The sequence below is a fragment of the Pleurodeles waltl genome, chromosome 2_1 (genome assembly GCF_031143425.1).
Source record: "Pleurodeles waltl isolate 20211129_DDA chromosome 2_1, aPleWal1.hap1.20221129, whole genome shotgun sequence".
Taxonomy (NCBI): domain Eukaryota; kingdom Metazoa; phylum Chordata; class Amphibia; order Caudata; family Salamandridae; genus Pleurodeles; species Pleurodeles waltl.
The window spans coordinates 87,964,394-87,990,625 of record NC_090438.1 but is presented as its reverse complement, the minus strand read 5'-3'; the positions used below and the strand labels follow the sequence as shown (position 1 = coordinate 87,990,625).

Here is a 26,232-nt window from a genome sequence, read left to right as displayed (position 1 = left end):
AAGCAAGCAAAATACTGTTGCTCAGACTGCCTGCCATCCTGAAGACCAGTAATTGTCTACTAGGCAGTGCCAAACATCGGCAAGAAAGCCAGTGACTGAAGGGGCTGACCCAATGCCCATTTGCATGTCTGAATAACTGAAGCTAACTTACCCAAAGCCCATTTTCTCTAAGCAAGATTATTTATTATTATGAGGCCGGACAGGCAGCTAAAACTGGTTAGACCAAAACCACACAGAAATAAAGCACAGGGAGCAGGGGCACAGGGGTCTTTGGCTCACATGCATAAGATGTACAGCACTTGCCAGGAGCATTGCAATCTTCCCTGAAAGTCACTGAACAAGTATAATACATCGGGTCCAGCGAATACAAGCTTCCTTTGAACAGTGTGGTACTGAAGGGCCAATGCAAGCTTCCTTCAGACATGGAACAAGTGTGCTGCTGCAGGCCAGTAAGTGCAAGCTTCCTTCAGACATGGAACAAGTGTGGTACTGCAGGGCGAGTGCAAGCTTCCTTCAGACATGGAACAAGTGGGGTACTGCAGGGCGAGTGCAAGCTTCCTTCAAAGACATAGAACAAGTGTGGTACTAAAGGACCAATGCAAGCTTCCTTCAGACATGGAACAAGTGTGCTGCTGCAGGCCAGTAAGTGCAAGCTTCCTTCAGACATTGAACAAGTGTGCTGCTGCAGGCCAGTAAGTGCAAGCTTCCTTCAGACATGGAACAAGGGTGCTGCTGCAGGCCAGTAAGTGCAAGCTTCCTTCAAAGACATAGAACAAGTGTGGCACTGTGCATCTCTATTAAAAACCTCCCTTTGACACAGCGAACTATCAGGATTTTAGATTTGGCAGAAGTGTAGGGAACAGCACAGGGGTGTATGAGTGCAAACGTGACTCAGAAGCATTGCAAGATTTCCACACACAAACACGTACTGTGGTGGGCAGGAGTACATGTTTCCCCACACCCATCGAATTCATAACTCTCTGGTCAGAAACAATGCAAGCTTCCCTCACATGCGCAGAACATGGACAGCATCTGCAGCAGTAGTCCAAGCCTGCGTGTAAACACACACGACACGGAGCATTTGGCAGCAGTGTAAGTTTCCCTTACACGCAGCAGCAGTACAAGATGGCCATCAGCAGTGCAAGGTAAGAAATCCTCACATATAACAAAGGTATCACATTGTCAGCAGCGTTTAAGATTATTTCAGGCACAGAATATCGAGGTTAAAGTATAGAGGTGGGTGAGCCACTGAAGGCTTAAGCCAGATGGGTGGCTCTGCATTAGCTTGAGTTCCTCTTGAGCCCTCAAGCCTAAAATGTGCTGAACTCTCTATGGGTTCTGCTGCTGCCCAGCGCTCAGAGCTCAGGCCTCAAGAACGAAAGACAAACCCTTAACTGTTGATGTCGGACAGGAACGAGAAAGGGAAAGCAACCTAATGGCTGAAACCAGAAGACCTGGGATCAATCCTAGCTTGGCCACTTGGCCAGATTGTGTGATTCTAAGCAATTATTTTATTTGATCATTTCTGCTATTTTTTGCATTACTGTATATGAGAAACCCTTGAAATAAGTGAGGATGTGTGCTGGTCAAACATCTCTCTTGTGTTTGCCTCAATGGACTATAATGTTGCTCAGTGTATGATAACAACTTAGCCCTTATAAAGGGTGCATGGCACCTAACTTGTCTCTTAGTTCACAATGGTATTGTGATTGGAGGTGGGGAGAGAGGTATGAAATGTTTCTAAGTTCATGTTTAAAAGCCATCACTTTTAGTAAACGTCTCTCAATGCAGTGATATAATCTGATGTGCTAAGATTAATTAGAACATTGGAAGTTGACAGCTCCATTGAAAACAATGGAGTGCTGCGGGCTTTTACTGGCCGGTAAAAGCCCGCAGCGCCAACATTCCAATGGGCTTTGTTCACAGCAGCAGCTGTGAACAAAGCCTCATGGAGCACGAGGGGATTCTAATCCCCTCGGGCTCCGTGAGCAATTTGTTTTTTTAAGAGAACATTCTGCCCTGAGTGGCAGAATGTTCTAATAGCCTTAGAACCCGCCATAGCGGGCTCTACCGGCTATTAAAGGCCCTTTCCCTTGTTAAATGCCCTCGCCTTCGGCTCGGGCATTTAACTCAGGAGCGGGCCTTTAATTTAGCCTTAGAACCTGCCGTAGCGGGCTCTACCGGCTATTAAAGGCCCGCTCCCCGCGTTAAATGCCCGAGCCGAAGGCGAGGGCATTTAACAAGGGAGAGGGACTTTAATAGCCGGTAGAGCCCGCTACGGCGGGTTCTAAGGCTATTAGAACATTCTGCCACTCAGGGCAGAATGTTCTATTAAAAAAAAAAATGTTCACGGAGCCCGAGGGGATTAAAATCCCCTCGGGCTCCGTGAGGCTTTGTTCACAGCTGTTGCTGTGAACAAAGCGAACATTGGAATGTTGGCGCTGCGGGCTTTTACCGGCCAGTAAAAGCCCGCAGCACTCCATTGTTTTCAATGGAGCCCCAAGCATTCCAATGTTCTAATAGCCGGTAGAGCCCGCTACGGCGAGTTCTAAGGCTATAATATCTGATGCATGATTTCATGCTAACTGTTCCCATCACTTAGCTTGTACCGAAGCTCTTATAGCCAAGACAGACCCTCAGCTCGCCCTGTTAATATGTTGGCTAGCCCATTTGTACTTCAGTACTGTGTATATGTTACTTCAGTTCCCCCTCTCTCAGTATCTCTCTCTAGGAAGCAACATCCTGCGTTCAGATATTCTGGACGGTTTCCATGGGTCTCAGAACGATAACTATTCCTACAGGTTTTATTAAGGAAGCATTGTGCATTAGCCACACATTAAGGAGTTGTTTTACAGATACCTGTGCAACTTTTTTAGCATAACTTGAAACAAACAACACTCAAATCCTTCATTTTCCCATTTCCAGTTCTCTGTCCAAAGTAAGTCTTTGCTCTTTTTATATTTGTCATAGATTACCCTCCACCCGTCAGGCTGAGTGCAGTGATTGCTGTGACTGTCTTTTCTTCAGATGCCACCCAGCAGCATGGGCATAACTTCTCCTTTGACCTCTGCTAGCATCAGGTGCCCAGGGCGGAATAGCACACTCTGCATTTACAAAAGAGAGCATGTGCACTGCTCGACCATTCAGTACGTGTGCAATGAGGCCTTTGCGGTGCCCCCAGAGGTGCTTCAGTAGATTCCGCTGCTCGGAGTCTGACTCGTGGAGCTGAGGGAATCAGGCAGATCTAGCAGCGGATCGGAGTCTGACTCGTGCATCTGAGGGAATCAGGCAGATCTAGCGGCGGATCGGAGTCTGACTCGTGCAGCTGAGGGAATCAGGCGGATCTAGCAGCGGGTCGGAGTCTGACTCGTGCAGCTGAGGGAATCAGGCAGATCTAACAGCGGTCGAAGTCTGACTCGTGCAGCTGAAGGAATCAGGCAGATCTAACAGGGGTCGAAGTCTGACTCGTGCAGCTGAGGGAATCAGGCAGATCTAACAGCGGATCGGGGTCTGACTCGTGCAGCTGAGGGATCGGAGTCTGACTTGTGCATCTGAGGGAATCAGGCAGATCTAGCAGCGGATCGGAGTTAGACTCGTGCAACTGAGGGAATCAGGCAGATCTAGCAGCGGATCGGAGTCTGACTTGTGCAGCTGAGGGAATCAGGCAGATCTAGCAGCGGATCGGAGTCTGACTTGTGCAGCTGACGGAATCTAGCAGCAGATCGGAGTCTGACTCGTGCAGCTGAGGGAATCAGGCAGATCTAGCAGCGGATCGGAGTCTGACTCGTGCAGCTGAGGGAATCAGGCAGATCTAGCAGCGGATCGGAGTCTGACTCGTGCAGCTGAGGGAATCAGGCAGATCTAACGGCGGTTCGGAGTCTGACTCGTGCAGCTGAGGGGGGAATCAGGCAGATCTAACGGCGGATCGGAGTCTGACTCGTGCAGCTGAGGGAATCAGGCAGATCTAGCAGCAGATCGGAGTCTGACTCTTGCAGATGAGGGAATCAGGCAGATCTAACAGCAAGCTCCCTGTGCTGTAAGAGCTCATGTGGGCCGTGTAGGCATTGAGGTCATAGGGATCCTATAAACTCCAAGCATCCAACACAGGAAAAAGTGTCCGAAATGCGCCACGCCCTTTCAGCAGGAGAGTGGTAATGGTGTAGCAAGTAGCTGGTGTTGCATTCAAGAGCACAGTGTCGCAAATCTATTACTAAAGCATGGTGTGGTAGCCACTGTCATTTACAGACCGCACATTTCCCATTGAAACGTCCACTAAATCGGCACATACATACAGATGTACTAATAAACGTATACAGCGCACAAACAGCAATATGTGAAAATGTGGTTTCTGTGAATATTTGTCATTTGTGCGTTCACAGTTGTGCATCACCAAGTAAAGTGTCTTGATTTGTTTTAGTCCTATTAAAATATTTGTTTCCATTACACTCCAGACTCAGAAATAAAGCGCTTCATTTGAGCTTTCTTAAATGTTTATTTATTTCGAAATTTTTTTGCTATTTATTTAGAGGTATTCAAATGTTGTTGTCTTTGTAGAAACCAACATCATACAGCTTTTCCTTTCACACAAGCAACATTGTCACATAGTTCATTTTACAAAATCCTCAATCTTTGCCATTTGGGAAAGAAAAGTAAATACCAGGGCTAAAGGGGGGGTGCTGTACATGGGCCCCTTCACACTTCTGGGCCCTGGTGCATTGCACCAGCTGCACCATTTGTAGCTACGCCAAGCTGTCTTCACACCTGCCCAGTGCTTAATTCGTAAAGAAAAACAGCGCTGGTGCCCAAAGCTCTCCTTTAAAACACGCGGCTGCTGCAATTAAATGTGGCGCATGGCATACTGAGGCAGCGTAATGCTGAAGCCGTTTTGGGCCTCTTTAATCCATTTACAGACATTCCCTGCCCCTTCAGCTCACTTTTGCAGCTTTCTCCCTTTGTGACACTTTCTAGTTTTTCTCTCCGTCCATCTGTCCCATATTTGTCTTTTGCTCGCAGTAAATGCTTACTGAGGCGGAAAATAAGTGCCAATGCCCCGCACTGGAGACCACCGGCTCAAATTAAGCACTGCACCTGTCAAACGTGCCGTGTTGGCAAGGTAGTCACTGTGTTAGTAGACTGCCACCGACATTTGCAGTAATCTTAAATCACAGGTTTCAAGGCATGCAAATCTGTCTCAGTCGTCTATCCTTCTGATGTTGGTGAACTCAGCGCCACTATAGGTAATGCTAACTCGTGTGATATACAGTGAATAAAATGGTGTTAAACAAATACTTGTTATCAACATTACGGGTTGCCGTGTTTCTCGATACTGAACTACTCCAATGGTACATTGGCTTCGGTTTTGTCAGATAAGGGAATGAGGCTCGGGGACATAAGTTAATTCGCCCAGGATCACACAGTGTAGCAACCGTCCAAGTGAGGATGTGAGCCAAACCATGTCAGCGGTGTATTAAATGGGTTACCTTTGGCTCTTAACGCACAGAACCCCCCCCCCCCCCCCACCCCCGCTGGGCTGTCCCGGCATAGGCCCCGCCCCCCGCCCCTCAGTTATACTTATACCACAGAAGCCGCCTAGCGCCTCCAGTGCCTCCGCCCTCCTTGAAGCACATCATGATGGCCCGCAGCATCCCAGGACTCCTCCGACCCCTGCTTGTCAGCAGCAGCCCGGGCAGCGCCCAGTGCAGGCGGCCGCTGGCAGCGGTGACCCGGGGGCCCCTCGGCGCCTGTCAGAGGGGCTTGGGCTCCACAGCCCCCCTGCGGGACAGCGCCGCGCGCACCGGGTGAGTTCACTGCAGCGCTACTTTCTGAGCGCCTCTCGCGCGCACCCCTTCCCTCCTGCGCGCTTCCAGGCACTGCTGTTCTCTTCCGCCCTCTCTCTTATTTATTTATTTTCGCCTTCCTCTCCTATCGCTGCTCTCTCTCTTCCTTTCTTCAGTTTTATCTCCTTCCTCCCATTTCATGTTTTCCTTCTCTTTGATCCGTGGTTTCTTCTCTTTGCCCCCTCCTCTCGCATTTTGTCCAGTTTAAACTTTCTCCTGTGATGTTTTTTACACCTCTCGCAGAATCCTTTATTCTTCTATTGTGTTCTCTCTGTTCCTTCTTCCTCATTTCTTGCCTTTCTCTTCTCACGTTTTCCTACAAGTACGCCGTATTTTCACTTTCCTTTTCTTTTCGTCTTCCTGTCCTCTCATCTTCTGTCGTACACTGGTTTCTCTCTGGTTCTTTTCATTCTTTGTCTTCATGTCTTCCACCTTCCTTATTCACTTTCTTTTTTTCTTTCTCTTTTTTCTTTCTCTATTTCTTTCTCGCTTTCTTCTTTCTCGCTCTAATTCTTCTCTGTTTATATTTACTACACAGGACGCATTTAGAAGATTCATTTTATTACCTGTTCCCTAACCACCCATTGGAATTAAAACTGAGTGTAGGGTGTCACTGGAGTACGTAAACCCTTTCCTTCCTGAGCGTTGTTTATATTTAACTTAGTGGTTCAGACAAAAAAGCCAGGGGTCGCGAGCATCCGCGTGGGTGTACTTTGGTCTGGTGCCTCAGTGGAGTCATGCACCTGCTGCAGAGGTTGCACACTCTATTGCATCTTAACCTATCACTGATATGTACAGATGTTTCTGCTTATGGAGTTGCAGTCTCGAAGCCTGATTTTGAGTTGGGTGGTCATTGGAAATCCTTCAATCTCTTTAGGAAGCGCTAAGCTGAGTGAGGGATCCACCGGTGGAATTTCCCGTGCCATGGGGACTGCTTTGTTGGGGAAATCCCACCCCTCAGGCATACATAAATGGTGTTGATACAATCTCTTTCAATTTTCGGGACTCCTTAGTGAATATCGAGGAGAAGTGCCAAGTCCCAGTTAAATCCTGGGAATGTATGGTCATTGGAGCTCCCAGAATACGACAGAGATGCTCAAACTCAACCCCATCTTCAAGCAAACGCACCTATTGGTCAGTTGGCTTCAGGTCCCTGCTTCACAAGACCACTGAATTCAGGAGAGCTCAGAATGCATCACTAGTTCATGCATACGCTGCAAACCTAGATGACGCCGCATCAGCAATCCGTAGATGATGCTCGATGGTTTCGGAGCAAATTTACTAAGTGTTGACGCAATGCGCTGTCCTGCGTTGCATCAAAGGGTGAGAGTAATACAGCTGCATATCTACCAAGACGTGGCCCTGTGCCCCCTCCCCCAGCGCTGGTGCACTTTAGGTGCCACTACATATACCCCTGCATCACAGCGCACGGGTGTGTGCATTCTGTCAAGCATAGGGGACCCTCCCAGGACAAAGACCAAGTTTTAATACTTTTCCCACTTTCTATATCTGCTGAATAGTGCAGCAAACATGCAAAGTTGGAAAAATGAGGAGACTTTTAAAACTGTCTCATGGAGGGGTAATTTGCTGGTGTAAATCTCCCGTCTACAAGAGTTTGTAGATGGGAATTTGCATCAAAACCCGCAAGTGGTTGCATCGGAATGCCCATGTACTGCCAATTGTATGCCTCTTTGCACAAAGTGGCACATAGTCCTACTTTGTGTTACTTTAGCTAACGTTCCAATGCAAATCCTGGTTAGGGTTAAAAAGTAAAACACAAAACAGCACTTTGGTGATGCAAACTTGGTGCAAAATGTTAGTAAATATGGGCTTCAATCTTCATTTTCTTTTTAAATTTCTGTTTTAAAAGTATGTTTGGTCAGCAGGAGCGGGGTTTTGACAGCTGCTCTTTGAAAGGCTCAGCTATCAGTGGGCAGTCCAAATGGTTTCAAGTCATGGGGCCACCTTCACCCAGTCATTGGCTTGTCCGTCAGGAGCAGTTTGAACAATGCAAGTTGATGACCCGTGTTTATAAGTCACAAACACACAATGATTTTGACTAAAAAGCCTGGAACTGAGGGTGGCCCCCATCACAAGGCCAGTTGGCAGTTTTAAGTGCCATGATGACTATTTTTGGTAAATATAATCCCCCTGTTGTAAAACCTTAGAGTTAAGTAAAAGTCAGAATATGCATATTTTCTGCGACTATTCCACCTCACTCAACAGCGTACTCAGGCCAATGGGCTGTGGTTGGCTACTGGACTAGAACCTCCATCCAGTTGTTTCAGATATTTTAATATATGGAGTGATTAGCACACTGTTGATCGTGGTACACGATGTTTTTTAAAATTGTTATTTGTGTTTTTTTTCTTTTTTTCTCCTTAGCGTGCAACACCCTAGCGAAAGCTGGGTGTCGCTGTTTGCCAGTGAGACAATTCCTTATCTTCAGCAAGTGAAAGCTTTTGCGTTTGATCATAATGGACAAATAAATACATTTCACTCATCAAGGTGTTTTGGAAAATTTACTAAATACACGATGAGAGTGGTAACAGTCCAGTAACATAAAAAAGTTTAATCAACAGGAATGAAGCAGAATCATCCCATAAAGAATTGACCTGCGTCCACCACACACCAGAGCAAAGCCCCACACAATCAGACACAGGGTTTCCAAGATATTGTGCAGATGTAAACTCATGGAAAGTGATGTTAAGCGATACAAAGTCTTGCAAGGGTATTTACTTTCCAGTACAAAAATATATTTTGCACTGGATAGTTGTCCAGTGCAAATGAGACCTGATCTACTGAGAAAGGGTTTGTGTCCAAAATGAATGGCACCTTGAAGCAGGCATTACCAAGGAGAAATGTTTTCATTTCTTCAAACATTCCACACATTGCACGTGTCTTGAACTGCACAGCACTAGGCCTTGCGAAATTTAAATTGCACTTGTGTGATTTGCATAATTATACGCCATGTAGTGTAAACAGGAGCCGTTCACTGTAAAATTATTTTACTGCAAGCGTGTAGGAATTACCACAATTGACCAGAACGTGGGCCGATGTTCCTCGTGACACTTGTGTTTTTTTACCTATTTATTTAATGTGAAATGCATTCTCGTGGCAAAAATTGACTCAAGGGCAAATTTTCAGCTAAAATGAAATATAAAATGAAGGTTTTGCATTTCTTGTAAGTACAACTAATTTTGTGTAATTTTCCAAATTTTTCCATTATTACGTGTAAGTAAATTACCCAAATTTCAAACTCCCCTACAGAGCACACATTCAGGACCTGAATACGACATTGGCGGAGGGGATTACTCCATCCAAAATGTGACGGATATCCCACCTGCTGTATTACAAGTTCCATTATATCCTATGGAACGTGTAATATGGAAGACGGGATATCTGTCACATTTGGAACAGAGTTATCCCCACCGCCAAGGTAGTAATCAGGCCCTCAGTGTGTGGAATGTTTCAGAATTTGCTGAGGCATAGGACATAGGATGGAATCATATGGTTTGAGTACAAATCCTCCCCTAGTCTACCCGCACACTCCTGTGCACCATGGTGCAAAGGTTGTGCCTGCGGTTAAGCAGACTTTTTAGTGCACTGGTGCAGTGTATGACAGCAGCAGGGCATTTTAAATAAATATCGCTCTCTGCTGCTCCCCGTGTACAGCTTTGTTTGCTGCACTGCATTACATTAAAACTGTGGAGAAGTGTAGCACAATGGTTAGAGCGGTGGACCCTGATGCAGAGATCTGGTCTGGGACCAGGGTTCAATTCCCACCTCGGTGGGTCTTGGGGTCAATTGCCTTGGACCAGATAATTCTTGCCTCGGTGCCTAATCTAATTGATGGGTGTAACTCTGGGCAATAGCTTGCTTAATCTCCACAATGGCCCTCACAGCGCTTGGATACCTGGCTACACCCTGGGGCTGTCCAGGAGTGGGTGCCTCACAGGGAAAAGCCAGGAGGGGTTCCACATCGGTATGCATACAGCACCTTGAGACCCTAACGGGTGAGTAGTGCGCTATACAAGTGCGAAGTTTTTTACAGTTTTATTAAAACTCACTAATCTGCTTCTCAGAGTCCAGCCTCCTCTAGAGGAGCTGAGTATTAGTTTGCACACACTGCAGAATGCTTGCCACTACATGGGCAAGGATTCTCTGAAACCATGCCAAGCTGTGTGGTCTTTGCATGGCCAGCTCTGTGCCACGGGAGCTACAATCTGACTTTTGATGGGGCAAGCCAGTGCCTTGGCAAAATCATTTTCAGGGCCGCAGGCAGTGCATCAGTAAGGCATTTTCTTTTTCATTACAAATAAGCCTTTTTCAGACAGTTTGAGACCATGTTTTGCATTCTGACTCCCTCTTGGGGCTTTATTTATTGGCACTGTGAGGCAACTGTCTGAACATGGCCTATGATGCACATCAAAGGCTCCCCATCTGACTAGGTTGTGAAGCAGAAATGCTTAGGAATGACCTATATGTATACATAGCCTTTGCATCTCTCATTGGGATTGTTTGCCTCACTGGACATTATTTAACAGAAACTTTCAACAGTTCTTAGCTGTTTCCTTCATATACATCACAAACGCTTCCCTTGGAGAATGCACGGACTCTAAAATCATGTCTACATTTGGAATTAGAGACACCCAAACCTACTCTGATGACACCATGGCCAATCCTCACCTTAAGATTGCACATTTTGTCCATATCCACCAGGTTCCGAGCCATGCAGTTCATACAATGCAGTGCTAGGGCAGGAAGTGCTGGCACACCTTACCTCATGCTACTTGGAGGACCAGGTGTGGCCAGATGTTTTTAGCAACACAAAAGGATGATGGACGGAGTGCTGAACAATGCAAACAGTCACCCCCAGTCACAGATCTGGGCTTAATCCATCTTTCTTTTGCTCACCATGCAAACCCAGTTTGGACCGAGCAATATGCAAATCACTCTTGACCCTGTTCCTCATGGGAACAGTCCAGCCCAAACTGCCAAGCCAGGTCCTCCCTGGACCGGAAACAAGCATCCTGGGACCGGTTTCAGGGTTTCACCCTTCATCAGCCAGGCTAGCTTGAATCCAGTGGCATGGGAAGCACGGGACCCACGTCTGGGCATACCCTTCCAACTCAGGGCAACACAAAAGGATGATGGACGGAGTGCAGAACAATGCAAACACTCGCCCCCTGATGTTACCTGGCGCCCCATTCCTGCCTTTCACCTAGGAAGCATATGTTACAAGTATATCCAGTGGGAACCACTTGTTACTGGGCATCTTGAATTCCCAGCTTGTCCTTGTCTGTAAGGAAATAATTTTGCTTGCCATGGAATGGTGGGTCAACTGGGCACATAAAGGTGTCTGGGGTGGGGATGGGACACTTAACTAAAACTGTATCCAGGTCTATTGAACACATCCCTGACTTATGCAGAGTTTTTATTCTGCTGGTAGAATTTGGCGAAATTTATGATTTTTGCATTTCACAAGGTTTTGCGTAATTTCTTCTGGCATAGTTTTTCTAACCAAAAACAATTTTTGGTGTGCAAATTCTCTCATTAAAAGTTACTTTGAGGGTTTTATTTGTATTTGAATGATTCAAATATAGTGATGAAAAATAATTTTAAATGGATCTTTGCTGCGGGGATCAGGTTTTTGTTTCAGCAAAATCCATAATTGTAAATGTTTTATTTCCTGCATTTAAAGGAAACATAACTTTGCACGCACGCTGCGGAGTAAAACCCCACAAACCGTGAGAAAGAGAAATCACCAAGCACTAGGAAGGATAGCCAAGGTGTTGCGTGTAAGTACAACATGTGTGGGCCAAACACTAGCATAAAGAAATTCAGCGTCAGTACAACTGGTTATTCAGGACACTGAAGCGTTAGAACATGTTTGGGTTTGACTTTGACGAATGCGAATGCGCACGGAGCATTCTGCAGCCGTAGTTGCAAGCTCTCGATGCAATTTCATCCCTCGACCGGATGATCTGCCTCCCGGGCTTTTCCATGGTTACTACGGTATCCATAGCAACAGTGCTGACACGTGGAGATGGTGGAGTTCAAGGCTAGCGCGGCGACAGATAGACCGAGGAGCTGACTCCCAAAAAGGGGAAAGGTGCGTTCTTAAAATGTGCAGCTGCTGAAGGCCACAACGAATAAACACGTTTTTTTTGTATTTCTGATGTGTGGTTTTAAAGTGGGCGAATGGAAGTACTTTTACAAAGGGGAGGCGGTGGCAACTTGACATAGCAGGCAGCTGGACCAGAGACTGGCTACCAAAATCATCCTTGCCAAACATTTGCAAAGTAGCCCCACGGAGCACCCTGAGAGCGGGTGTAGAGACTGAACCCGACGTTTTAGGTCTTAGGGGAGACAGATCCCTTTAAAAAGTGTTTTAGTTTTTTTTTGTAAATGAGCACAAATGGTGCGTTTGACTGCGCAATATGTCAAATATTCTAACTAAAAACACATAGAATGTACATGAAATTTGAAGGGAAAGTAATACAATATAATAGTACTTATATATGTACAAAAACATTTTGTGTCAGGTACTAAAATGGATGCACGTATAGGCAAATATTTGTGCCACAGATGCAGCGCGTAGCCGATACAGTGTGTACATTTCATTAATGCCTTACGCCCAGAGGAACAGCACAGGTGTTAAATTGTCCACCAAGTAAAAGTGCACCAGAACGTTTCGTGGTGCTAAAATGATGCTAAAGATGCCAGCCTGCTACATTTTAAGAATACTGATGCACTTCTCAGGAGACCAGCCGCTCAGGTGTGACCAGTGAAGCTCACCGGTGCTGCTCAGGGTGACATGAACTCTGTGGTACTCTGGGCTACTCAAGGTGCAAGGCTTTTGTACCTGTTACGGTGGAGGTTTCTAATCAAAGAGTCAGCCATCTGGTTATCCATTAGATTACAGGCTCTGTTTTGATGATAATTCTATATTGCTAATGACAGCAGCGTTGTGATTGGTGTGAGCGGCCTGGTTCGGCTATCCCACAGGGAGTGGGACCCTGTGCACTTTCTCCTCCCAGCTGTGCAATACAGCCGGGTGGAGAAATGCAAAGTGCGCATGTCTTTATGGCCGGCCCAACAAGGCCGGTCAAACAGACATGCCCACTTATGGTGCGCATACCCCTCCTCCTCCAGCCCCGTCCCGCCCCACCCTAACCTGGCTCCAGATAAAAATAAAATGATAACATTCCGTTATTGTCATTTTATTTTTCCCTCTCCTGAAAGCAGTGGGCGACGCCCCTCCACTTTAGAGGAGGAGTTGCCGCTGCTTATTCGTAATTCTTGCCAAAGGCCTGCTGGATAAATTGCTCAACTCTCCTTGATTTTAAGACCCTCAAGCCTGTAAATTGATCAGTTTGATACATTTTAGTTCTCTTCAGCGGTAAACGCAAGTTATTAATAGATAGGGTCCCCAGTAATACTGCCAATAAATATATATATCCTTCAGTTTCCACCCCTGAAATCTGTATCCTTGAATGCTTTGGAGAGCCCAATAACAGCAGCGCACATCTGGGCGTTCTCAGCCACTGCCCTTCAATGACCTCCGACCTTGTCTTCAGGACAGTCTGGGGTCCATTAATGTCTGCGCAAAATGATTTATTACTGATGGAAATTCTGCAATGGTTTTTGGTTTTCTACCCATCTACAACTGGAATCAAACATAACATAGGTTTTTGGGGAGGCATTTTTAGCACAAGAATTCAACCAATCAGTGTAACTACCAAATTCAACATTTCTGGAGAAATATTAATTTGTTGCTTAATTGTTGCATACTTAATTGGGTCAAGTCAGAGTATTTAAACTTAACCTCGCATACTGTTGATTCCTTTTTTGAGTTACCAACTTTGTAATCAGATACACCCACAGCTTATGGTATGTTATGTAACAAGTATTTGTAGAGCACACAATTAAGAAAGGTTTCTCTGCACTATAGAATATAACACTACTGTAAGAAATTGGGGCATTAGTTGAGGTGGGTGAGTACATACCTCAAGTAATAACTGCAACCCTTGTCAGGGCGATACATTAAAGTCACTTAATAAACCTGAATTCACACTTCTGGGAGCTATGGCACAGAGCAGATAGCCTTAACTTAGAGGCAAGGTATAAAGTATTTATGAACTACCAAAACAATTGTAAAGTTAAAAAAAACAACACAAGGAAAATCCCATAAATATTATAAAATGACACCTAAATAACAAAAATCTAATAAGGGAAAATTGAGCTATGAATTTTTAAACTTTCAATATAAAAATAGCGCCAAAAAGTGTTAAGCACCAATCACGGTAATCTGGTTTCGCTTGACCGATACTTTGGTGCTAATTAAGGATGACTTTGGAGTACACTTTGACACGAGCCAAGGGTCCAGGGATTTAGGGACAGCACTTGGGGGTCAAAACGCACTCCAGCAGAGGTCAGCAACAGGGTTGAAAGCAGGTCCAGTTGGAACTGGTCAGCTGGGCAAATGCAGAAAAGGCCTCTTTCAGCTTGTTGCTCTCCTGTAGGTTGAATGGGAGGTCGGCCTTATGACCTTTGGAGTCTTTTTCATGGGTCCAAAAGTGTGAGCAGGTCCAGTCTTCTAGGCTCTTCTCAGTCAAATGCAGCAAATCTAATACTTTTCTGTTCTTCCACAAGTCTAAAAAGTGTTATGAGGAGGGTACTGAGGATGCTACATTTATGTCTAGTTCTACTCTTTGGGTGGGAACTCTTAGCCACTCCCTAAGCCAGTGGTTCCCAAACTTTTTCGACCCACGGCTCCCTTGACATATTGGCTGTTGGCTGTGGCTCCCCATTAGGTTCCTTTTATGGGGGGGACGTGGGGGTGATGCAAGACCAGTCTTGAGAGTAGTTCCACTTTTCGCCCTGAAAATGATTGGGATGACGTTGATGAAGGTATTATAGTCACAGTTGTGATGTTATCCTGTCCACTGCGGAGACCCATGCAGTGTCAATGACTGATTGGAGGGACACGGGGATCTCAGATGAAAGAACTATGGGCCGGATGTACGAAGATTTTTGCATGGCGCAAACAGCGAAATTCGCTGTTTGCGCCATGCAAAAAGCACATCGCGATGCTCATTCCCATTTTGCGAGTTGGTAACCTGGTTAGAAGAGGAATTATTACAAAAACAACCTAACCTACAAGAAGCCATTGAAAGTGTGAAGTCCATAGAGCACACAGCTATGTGTTTAAAAGAAATAAAAAACCCTACCACATCTGAATATATCTCTGAAATAACAGATGCAGAACCTGAAACTGCTGTGTGCAAAATAAAGACAAAAAACGATCACCGCCAAAAAAACAAATCAGAAAATAGTAAACTCAAATGTTACCGCTGTGGCAGCAGCAACCATTTAGCTAATTACCCCAGTTGCCAAGCTAGATCTGCCACTTGCAAGAAGTGCAGTAAGAAAGGTCACTTTGCTAGGGTATGCAGCAACATTTATAAGAAATGGAAATAGAGGGGGAGAATAAAACGTCAGAAGAAGGACCCCAAGTTGAAAGGAAGATCATTTTCCAAATAAAAGATGGAAGCTCAAGTAATCAAATTAAATATCCTGAGTGCAATGTGTTCCTTGATGGCAACCCCATAAAAACGTTTGCAGATTCATGCTCCCCATTTACTCTAATCAACCTTTTAGATTTTAAATCTATGACAGATAGTGGAAGTAAAAAATAGCAAACTCCTGATATGCCACCTAGTGGATAGCCTAAAGATCCCATTCCTCTAAATGGATGGTTAAAACCCTCCTCATCTTCAAAGATCGCTCAACAGTAGGTAAGGTGTATGCAGTGGAGGGACGTTCCAACCACATAGGATGGCAACATCAAAAGAAGTTAGGGATCAAACTGGATCCCAATGACCCAGAACAGGTGTTGACTGTAAACCAGTCCATCACAGGTGACAATATTTGCATCAAATTTCCAGGAATTTTTACAGTGAAATTAGGGATACTTAAAGATTTCCAGTTGAAATCTAATGCAGGGCCTGTGGCACACAAGACAAGACCTACACCACACCTGGTGAGGGAATGCTTAAAGGACGAACTTGCAAGATTAAAAGATCTGGACATCATACAAGCCATAGAATGTTCATACTGGGTAGCACCCGTTGTTATAGCTAAGAAAGCCCATGGGGATTTTATCAGGTTATGCCTAAATTTGCGTGATCTGAATAATAACATTTGGATTGAGAGACATTCCTTACCCCGCATTCACAAAATGCTAAGCGTGATGGGAGAAGCAATATGTTTTAGTATCGTGGACCTATCCATGGCTTCCACTATGTTCACTAGCATCATGGCAGCGGTCTTCCAAAAGCAACAGATTTTGGATGGGATTCCTAAGACTCTAGGTTTCCAGGACAACATCCTAATTTATGGTTCCACTCTTGGAGCCTAACAAGTTATCAAGAATGGAACTTTCCAAACTCAATGATGCAGGGCTAACTTTAAAAAAAAAAGAGACAGGTGTCATATTGCGGTTAGTGCAGTGGAAATGCTTGCTAGAAGCCATTAAAAAAAGCTTCTGCTTCAGAAACCAAAGATGAACTCAAGTAATTCTTCACACTTGCTGAATACATGGCGAAATAAGTTTAAAAAAATCTGCAGACTTAACAAGCAACACAATACAAATGGCTGGAGGATCAACAGTCTTCATTTGAGAAGCTCAAAGAAGCAATACTTTCTCCCCTCACTTATGTAATTTTGTACACACTAGGCTTTCACCTCACTTGCTTTCACAAAATCAGACATAAATTACTATATCATCGAAAAAGAAGGACTTGCATGTTTCTGGGATGTGACACATTTAAAATTCTTTTTGTGTGGCCCTCAATTCAGTATACACACTGATCATAAACCACTCACATATATGCTTACCTCCAAAGGATCTTCCAACAGCACCCTGTGCATAGCCAGATGGATTTTAGGCTTAGAGAACTTTTGTTTTAAAGTGGAATATATTCCTGGAAATCAAAACACTGCAGCTGACTTACTATCCAGAGCCTCTTTCAACAAAGAAGAGCAGTATGAAACTCTTGAGTATCCCATACTAGAAATCAATTCCCCTGCCATACCTTCTAAGGAGTGGCAGGAATATACTGCAAGAGACGAATCCTTAAAACAGCTTAAAACATAAATATGACAGGGTTAGCCCGAGTCTTGCAAAGAAGTTAATGAAGAGATTAACATTTTTTGGAAAGTCTCTCTTGAAATCAACCTAAATAGGAACCTAAGAGGGAGAAATAATAAAATAATACATCCTGTAGATTTCAGGAATTAGGTTATAGGTCTTGTACATGAAGGCCGCTTAGGGAGGAGCCTAACTAAATCGAGACATAGGGAATGTTATCGGTTTTCCAACATGAACTCCATGGTTGAGTATAAAATAAAAAGTTGTACCATTTGTGCCAACAGCAATAAATCCAAATGTGTACACAACATTCCCTTGTCCATTCCAGACAAATCATGGGAAAATCTCGCACTGGGTATAATTGGCCCCATAAACCGCAAAGGTGTAGCAAAGTGGTTTGCATTTGTCTTAGTGAGTCACCAATCACATTGGGTAGTCATTAGGATGGTGAATCAGATCACCACTGAAACGCTCATAAATTTCTTAAGAGGCACATTTACAACAGAAGGCATACCATCCACCCTAGTCACAGATAATGGGGTACAATTTACTTAGTCACCTATACACTGACTTTCTAACAAAATTAGCCATCACACATTAGAAAACTGCTTTATGTTGCCCTAGGGCTAATGGCATAGTTAAAAGAGTGAATAAAATGATAAACGAATGCACACAAATTGGCTGTGCCAATCACCTACAGGTAGGAAGTGCAATACAAGACAAGTGATAGGCATTCCACGGTACTCCTAACCAAGTCACTGGGCTATCATCTTTCTCATCCCTTAAGAGAAGGAAACCTAGCACAAAATTATTTCCGAATTGGATAAGGGGAGGGGAGAGAGTGGAGCATAATATATCTGATGTGAGAAGCAAGATTGCTACACACCAAGCAAGATACAAAGACTACTATGATCATAAATAAGGAGCCAAACCACGTCAATGGGATGTGGTTGACTGTGTATATATAAAAAAAAAAAACCTGCCGGAAGAAATAACAGTGACTCCAAGTTTTTGTACCAAGGAGTATCGTTGAAATCAAACATAATGTAGCTGTAGTGGACAATGGCCAGAAATGGAGAATGGACAGGTTATCTAAATACACACCACCTAGTAACATCACAGATGCCATCTCCACGCCCAACTCCACAGATCTGGACACTAACATCTCCATAAGTGGAAGACGAAAAAATCCATCAAATGGCACAAAGACTATTGCATGAGAAAATTATGTTTGATTTATTGCACCTATTATGTTATTGGTGTAACCCTCCTCTGCAAAAGCTATTGGGGGGTATATGTGGTAATATCAAATAATCTTATATACTGTACTCTCATTGTATTAACATAATATGTTCCTGCCCTTGTATCTCATCTTCCCTTTATGATTAGTTGGTGTATTCCCACACTTGGTAGTGCAGCATGCATTAAATCCAAATCCAAATCGATTTATAGACTGCAACTTATCAACCCGCAGGGTATCCAGGCACTGGGTTTTGTGGCTGCGAGTTGGATGGCTATTCCTCAAAAAGCTAAGTTTTAAGTTTCTCCTGAATTTGCTGACGGGGTGCATGGTTCACAGGCGTGTGGGTAGGTCGTTCCAGGTCTTGATGGCGAGGTAAGAGAAGGCGTGACCACCACTGCAGCTGCGCCAAATTCTTAGGATTTGGGCGAGGTTTGTTGATCGGATCTCTCTGACAGGCCGGCGGAAGGAGAGTCTGTGGTTCAGGAGGTTAGGTCAGATGTTGTGGAGGGCTTTGAAGGTGACGGTGAGGACCTTGTAGTTGCATCTGTTGTGCACAGGCAGCCAGCGTAGGTCCTTGAGGTGGGGTGTGATGTGGGCTAATTTGGATGGACACAGGACTAGTCCTGTGGCTGCATTCTGGATGGTCTGGAGTCGGCGGAGGAGTTGGGCGGGGAGTCCGAAGTAGAAGGCATTTCCGAAGTCCAGCTTGCTGGTGATGGTGGTCTGGTTTACTGTATTTCTGGTTACGGCGGGGATACATTTAAAAATCTTGCATAGTACGTGGAGTTGGTGGAAGCAGGATGGTGCCACAGCGTTTATCTGTCGTTTGAAGGCAAGTTTGTTGTCTATGATGAAGCTGAGATTCTGGCTTGTTCAGTTGGGGTCGGGTGTTGTCCAAGAGCTGAGGGCCAATACAAGTCATTCCAGGGTGAGGAGCTGTTTCCAAAGATGATCACTTCTGTTTTTTTGGTATTCAGTTTTAGGCAGTTGTATTTCATCCAGACGGTGATGTGGCTCATGACTTTGATGAAGTTATCTCTAGGGGAGGTGTGGCCTTCGGAAAGGGAGAGAGTGAGTTGAGTGTCGGCATATGAGATAATGTTCAGTCTGTGGGAATGCACAATCTCAGTCAGTGGTGTTACATAGGTGTTGAACAGGGTGGGGCTGAGAGAGGAACCCTTGGGGACTCTGCATATGGTGCTTTTGGGATCTGAAGTAAAAGGTGGGAGGCGGCTCCCTGGGTGCGTCCTGTGAAGAAGGCGTGGATCCATTTGATGGTGTTGCTTCTGATCTCGATGTGGTGGAGCCTGAAGGGCAGGGTGTAGTGTGCAATAGTGTTGAATGCGGCGCAGAGATCAAGTAGGATCAATGCCACCTTCTCTCCCTGTTCTAAGAGGGACCTGATGACATCTATTATGGCAATAAAGGAAGCTGCATTAGGAGATGTCCAATAGCTTTTATTTTTCCTGGTGTTCGGAGAGCTGTTTGTTGATGACTTTTTCCAGGATTTTAGCAGGAAATGGGAGCAACAAGATGGAGCGATAATTTTTGAATTTGCTGCAGTCAGCATTTGGTTTCTTGAGGAGCAGCTTGACTTCTGCTTGTTTCCAGGCTTCGAGGATGGTGGCCATTCTGATAGATGTGTTGAGAATGGGAGTGAGGACATAACTGATTTCCTTCTGGCCAGGGTTGAAGATGTGATGGGGCAAGTGTTGTTGGGAGAGCAGGAGTGAGTCAGTCTCATGAGATCTGCTGTTTCCTGAATGTACAGAGGCTTCCAATCCATGATTTGGTGGCCGTGAGATCCTCCTGATGGAGTAAGTAGATGTTCTATGTTAGTTGGCTGGGGAGGTAAATTACTGTAGATTGCTAAGATTTTGTTGTGAAAGTATGTGGAGAATGAGTCATATAGGGTCTGCGTTGGTTGGGTGGGGATTCCTAAGGCTGCTGGGCAGGAGAACTCTTTGACAATCTTGAAAAGTTCCTCAGGGCGGGTGGCGTGTTCCTTGATGTGGTAGAGAAGGGTGATCTTTTTTGCTTCTTTGATGTAGAGTTGGTATTTGTTCTTTGTAGGCTGAGCGGTCGGTTTGGTCTCCGCTGGCGTGCCACCGTCTTTCTAGCTGCTTGCAGTCTCTTTTGAGTGTGCCAAGTTCGGCGGTGAACAATTTTGCTGGTTTACTTGATCTTTTGGAGATGGAGCTCGTCGTGGGGGCTACTTTATTGGTGCTGTTGTGGAGCCATTCGGATAGGTTGTTGGCATCTTGTTCTAGGCTGTCTGAAAGAGTGGTCCTATTGGAATGTTAGAATTCGAATATTGATGGTGTTAAGGTTCTAGTCTGTCAAGCAGGCGACAGATTGTGAGGTGATGGTGGAGAGAGGAGATGCACAATTAAGAACTGTGGGCCACATGTACGAAGCTTTTTTGTCGCAAACCGTTTACGACGAGAAAAAACTTGTTCCAATGCACAAACCCAACTTTGCAATTCGGTAATCTCATTACCGAATCGCAAAAATGATTTGCGAGTCGCATTTAGGAAGGGGCGTTCCCTTCCTAATTGCGAGTCACAGTGCGATGTATGATTGTTTTGTGACCGTGAACAATCCCATTTAGCACCAGTTTCAAATTGGTGCTAACCCATTCGCAAAAGGGAAGGGGTCCCCTTTGTGAATGCATGGGAAAACATAATTTCACAGCAGGAAGTGGTCCCAGGGACCACTGCCTGCTCTGAAAAAATGAAAAGAAAAGTTTAAATTTTTGTTTTTGAAATGCATTCCGTTTTCCTTTAAGGAAAACGGGATGCATTTCAGAAAAAAAATACTGCTTAATTTAAAAGCAGTCACAGATATGGTGGTCTGCTGTCCCCAGCAGGCCACCATCCCTGTGAGTGCTGCCATTCCCCAATGGGGTCGCAAATTGCGACCTACCTCATGAATATTAATGAGGTAGGTCATTTGCGACTCCATTGGGAATCGCAAACAGTGTAAAGTACACAGTTGTGCACATGGTTTTGCGGCTCGCAAATTGCGAGTCGCAAAACTCTGGGTTCCGGCCCTGTGACATCTATTTTCATCTTTACAACAATATTCAGCTGGTAGGTGGCCGTTGGAGCCCATGCAATGGGCCTCCAGATGCAGCAGACAAGGAAAAGGTGCCTTTCTAAAAGTACCTTTTTATTACAAATGTGACTTCATCATACAAATTAAAAAAGTCTAAGAATGAAATTTGTATTTCATTCTAGCCAGAGATAAAATTAATAAACGTAATATTGTATCCCAAATCCTTCCCATGGAACAGCCAACCCTGCTACAGTATAAATAGTTTTTAAACAGATTTTAAAGAATAATTATGGAAGCACTGATCCCTGTGGAACCTAAACCTTGCAATTCATGCCACATTACATTAACAATGACATCACTATCATCAAGGATGTCATTTATGATGTTGTCTGGGGCAGATGGCAGAAAGTATCAAGTGTTATGAGTCAGCTACATTGTACTCGCCCATCGGAGAGGTGGACAGAGTAAGTAAAGTGAGTTTCACGAAGGGGAATTAATATGGTAGAGGCAGAGCGCTGGCAGCAGGAGGTTTTAAGGCAAAAACAAGAGCGAACGATGGCTGGAGATACAAAATAAGTAAATGCATAGATTTAAGAAAAAAAAAAAAACATGAATGCTGGGGAAAATTGGCTTTAGCTTCTTTGAAAAGTGCTCTCAGGATTCTTCCCTGATAAGTACGTGTTTACACTTTACACCCCATGGAACAGAAGCAAATAAGGAGCGGGGTCAGTCTGCCTAAGTGTAGACTTGAAAGATGGAAGAAAGACTCTGAAATCAGTCTGTGAAAAATGAGTGGAACCATTTCAGAACAAGATCACAAAGGCCTGTGCCCTTGAGTCTAGCACGTCACAACAAGGGACTGATGGTACAGAAGGCTGCAAAAAAGTCTAAAGAATTAGTGCTGCCCTTGCGATGGCCTGCTAACCTCCTAGGATCATCCAGAAATGAGGTAGCCAGTAGCATTGTTCTGTGGTCTGGTCTGAAGCCTGCTTGTAAGTGGTGCAATGTATTGTTCATCTCTGTGATAGCATTGGTTTGACACTTTTTCTAAAGGTTTCCCAAAAATGATGACTGCCATATTGGGCGCAATTGTTTGGATCATCAGTCGAGAGGGAGAGTTTTTTTTTTCCAAGTGAGCAACTGATGGCAGTCTTAATCTCAGAAAGAGCCATGCCTTGGTCTAGTGATCATGTTCAGTAATTAAGATGTAGTATTGTCTAGGTGAGCCTGTTTGCTCCTAATGAGGTTTTCTACTTAGATTTTAGTCACATCTTCTTAATCTTGGCTGAGAAGAAATCTGAGCTATTATTGAATAATACATGAATGTACAATTAAGTTCTACAATGTTGTCCCCATTTGAGTCTCACTAGAAAAAATAACAGATCATCCTCATATTTTAGAAAAATGTTTTATTATCTTGGGGCGCTCTTACTATTTCTGCACAATTTGATGCATAATGATACAAATGACATATGGGAGGGGGCCACACTGTCTAGTTTCCTTCCAAATTCTTACAGTTCACAAGAGGGTGTTTTTAATGAACTCTCTAGCCATGCATGCATACAAAGCTTTTACTGTCTCAGCCATTATGATCCAAAAACAAACTTGCTTAATTCCCTTCATAAATAGATCCAGTTAACACGGTCAGATGTCTGGCTGGACACCTGTTATCAAGGTCTTATCCTGCTATAACTCAGACATATGTGTCCCTGCTAAAAACCCCTTCTACCCATTAGAATTAAGGCCTTATAATCAGTGATTGATGCTAGTAGCTAACAATTTCACAAATATTGTCATGTTATAATCAAGGAGTGAGACAGCTCTGTAGAATCCTTCTGAGGCTTCAATATCACTGATCTAGTCTCATCACCCACAGCATGGGTTTGATATTAGTAGATCAAACGTGCCTCAAAAATTTTCACGAAAGTGTCGTAATGGATTTCTCCAAAATGATGTAAAAATTCATCAGCTGCCCATCTGTCCCGGCCACCTTTCCTCTCTAAAAAGTAAAAGCTTGCACCTCTGCATAAGCTATTTCTGCTTTCAAAGACCACACCCTAAGTGCTCTTTTCACTTCTGCTGTCTATCTGCCAAAGTCTTTTCCCACTGGTGTTTGCTATTTTGTTATATCTGTATGTATTTCTACATATAAACAGGGTCTGAACAAAGTCTAAATCGTGCCTCTCTTAAGCACCTGTGAAGTCCGAGCCTTTCTTTGCCCTCCTTTCCATTTGCATCTAAGTGTGAACCTCAGATAGGAGTAAAAGGAGGCCTGGTGGCCCCTTAGCTTTGACCTTTATCTTTGGCCCAGCTGGAGGTGAAAATAAAAACAAAAGACCCCTTCCTCCCTGCATGTTGCTGCTACCAATGAAAGCAGACAACATGCAGGTGCTGCTAAAAGCTTCCTAGTGTCTGGAAATTACACGGGGACAAGTTCAACGTAGACAAACAGGCAAAGTCGACCTTCACAAACAACAATACAATATCACTGCTCTTCTAAGCATTGCAAACCATCTCTGTCTTTCCTGTCTTTGAAGAGGCACTTCCAGCAGCTTACTTTATTTCCAAACAGCAAGTGCAATAACAGCAGAACAATAAGAAGTCAAAGAAACATTAAACCTACGCTAATGCTTCAGTTTACTTTTTAAACAGACAAAAAGAACACAGTTCCTTTACTTGCACTAGGGGGTACCACACACTGCCTGTATTCAGACCCTACCTCCATGATAAAACACAAAATTACAAATGTTCGCTCTTTCATGGCTATTGTTTACTAACACCACACGTTATCATCCTCCTTGGGGCACACACACCAACTACACACCTCTCTCTTTAGCGGTCATTGTGAGCTACACTTCCAGACTGGACATTTCATTTGTGCAGCAGGTACAGTGACACCATGTCCAACACAAACACAATGAACATAAACCACAACCTCATTTCACTCATCTACGCAGTCTTCTTCTGTACCTAGCCTCACCTCACCCCACCCCACCCCCCCACGTTAGTACAAAGTCCTAACTTGCATTCAAGCAGCAAATCTACTGGCTCCAGTCCAGTAATTTCATTCCTTTGTGCTTTTTTGCACAAATGTGCAAGTTGTAACATTTACCTTCCTGCTAATTGTAAAGAAACAGGCACCACAATCTTAGTGCCACTGTGAGAATCCCTCCTGCACCCACCCACGGGTCTAAACACCTCCACGGTCCTCTCTCTGCCTTTCCAAATTCAAAGCTCCACAATCTGCCTTTAGGTTGTATCAACACTGCCCAACACTGTGTCTACTTACACCTCAACACATGCTTCAACAACAAGTACACTGCAGCCTTCATGCCATTCCACCTCAGACAACCATTAAAAATCAATGCTCTTTCAGGCCCTGTGGTTCACTTACTAAAGCACATAAGCAACACAAACCGGCCTTTCTCTTTTTATTACCTTTGCAGCCCTTCCCTATACAACATTGCTAAGTGTGCAAAAATAACATTACATGTACTATGTGCAGTAACACCTTATGCCAAAAATAAGATCAAAATACAATATTAATACCCCAATCCAATCTACCCCACTGGACTACAGTCTAATACTGCACTCCACTCCAATCTACCCCACTTCAACCAACCCCATTTCATTCTACCCCAGTCCACTCCACTCCACTGCAATCCACCCCAGTCCACTCCACTATAATCCAACCTTTCCCACTCCACTACAATCTATCCCACTCCACCCAGTCTACCTCACTCCACTCCAATCTACCCCACTCTAGTCTGCCCACTCCACTCAATCTGACCCTATCAACCCCACCCCACTCTTCCCCTCTCCAACCAAGTCTACTCCACTCCTCCACGCCAATCTAATCCATTTCAGTCTACTCCACGTCAGTCTACCTGAACCCATCCCAATCCTCCCCAGTTCTCCAATCTGCCCGCTCCATTCCAATCTACTCTACTATATTCCCCTCAATCTACGAAACTCCAGTCTGTTCCACCCCAATCCAATCTACCCCACTCAACTCCAATCTGCCCCACTCCACTCCAGCTTACCCCAGTCACCCCAATCTGCCCAATCCTCCACTCCAATCTACCCCAGTATATCGCACTTCATCTAAACCAATCTACACAAATCTATTCCATTCCAATCTACCCCAGTTCAATCTACCCCGATCCAATCTACAATGCCAATCTACCTAACTCGCCCACTCCGACCTACACCTGTCCAATCTACCCCACTCAAACCTGCTCCACTCTACCCACTGCAAACTACTCTAATCCCCCTTTACCCCAATCCACACCTACTCCACTCTACCCCACTCTAACCGCTCTCCCCTCTACTCCATTTCACTGTACCACATTCCACTCTACCCCAATCTGCCTCATTCCACTTTAACCCATTCTACCTTACACCAATCTACCCCACCCCACTCCTTGCCACTAACTTTTTAGCCATGCTCAACAGCAGTCACACTGATGTATAGCATGGTTAAAACACATTGTCAAAGCCAATAGCTCTCGCATAGGTGAGACCTATTGGCTTTGCCAATGCTTGTACATACCTGATGTCACTGTTAGTTTACATGATATCCAGCACTTATGCTCTTTTATTTTGATATAACTCCCTCTCCTTATTGATTCCCGTTTTTTTTGTTTGCACTCTTTGTTTGCAGTGTACCTAGGCAAAGTGCTCTGTCACCCCAGGACGCTATTCAAAACGTCATAACTAAAACAAATTACCTACTGGTCAGACTGTGAAACTGACGGAAGGTCAGACACCTCATCCTGCATCCCCAGATCCTCAGAGTACAACGATTTAAAGGGCTACACAAATTTTCTTCGCATTACTACTGCTGTCACTAGCCCGTATTCACCACACATCTTTCCCACAGTAGACAGCATAAATTAGCCAGAGCAGACTCCTAGATAAAACAGAAAAACACAGTG

General features: G+C 44.5%; 1 protein-coding gene across 1 annotated transcript in view; it reads left to right on the top strand.

The window, feature by feature from the left end:
• The first annotated feature begins 5,607 nt into the window (after positions 1–5,607).
• The window catches only part of LOC138261456 (adrenodoxin-like), a 65,312-nt gene continuing 44,687 nt past the window's right edge, over positions 5,608–26,232 (top strand). The window contains exon 1 of the mRNA XM_069210413.1: positions 5,608–5,798. Coding sequence (XP_069066514.1) covers positions 5,629–5,798 — 170 coding nt within the window. The 5' untranslated portion in view covers positions 5,608–5,628. The remainder of the gene's footprint in view (positions 5,799–26,232) is intronic.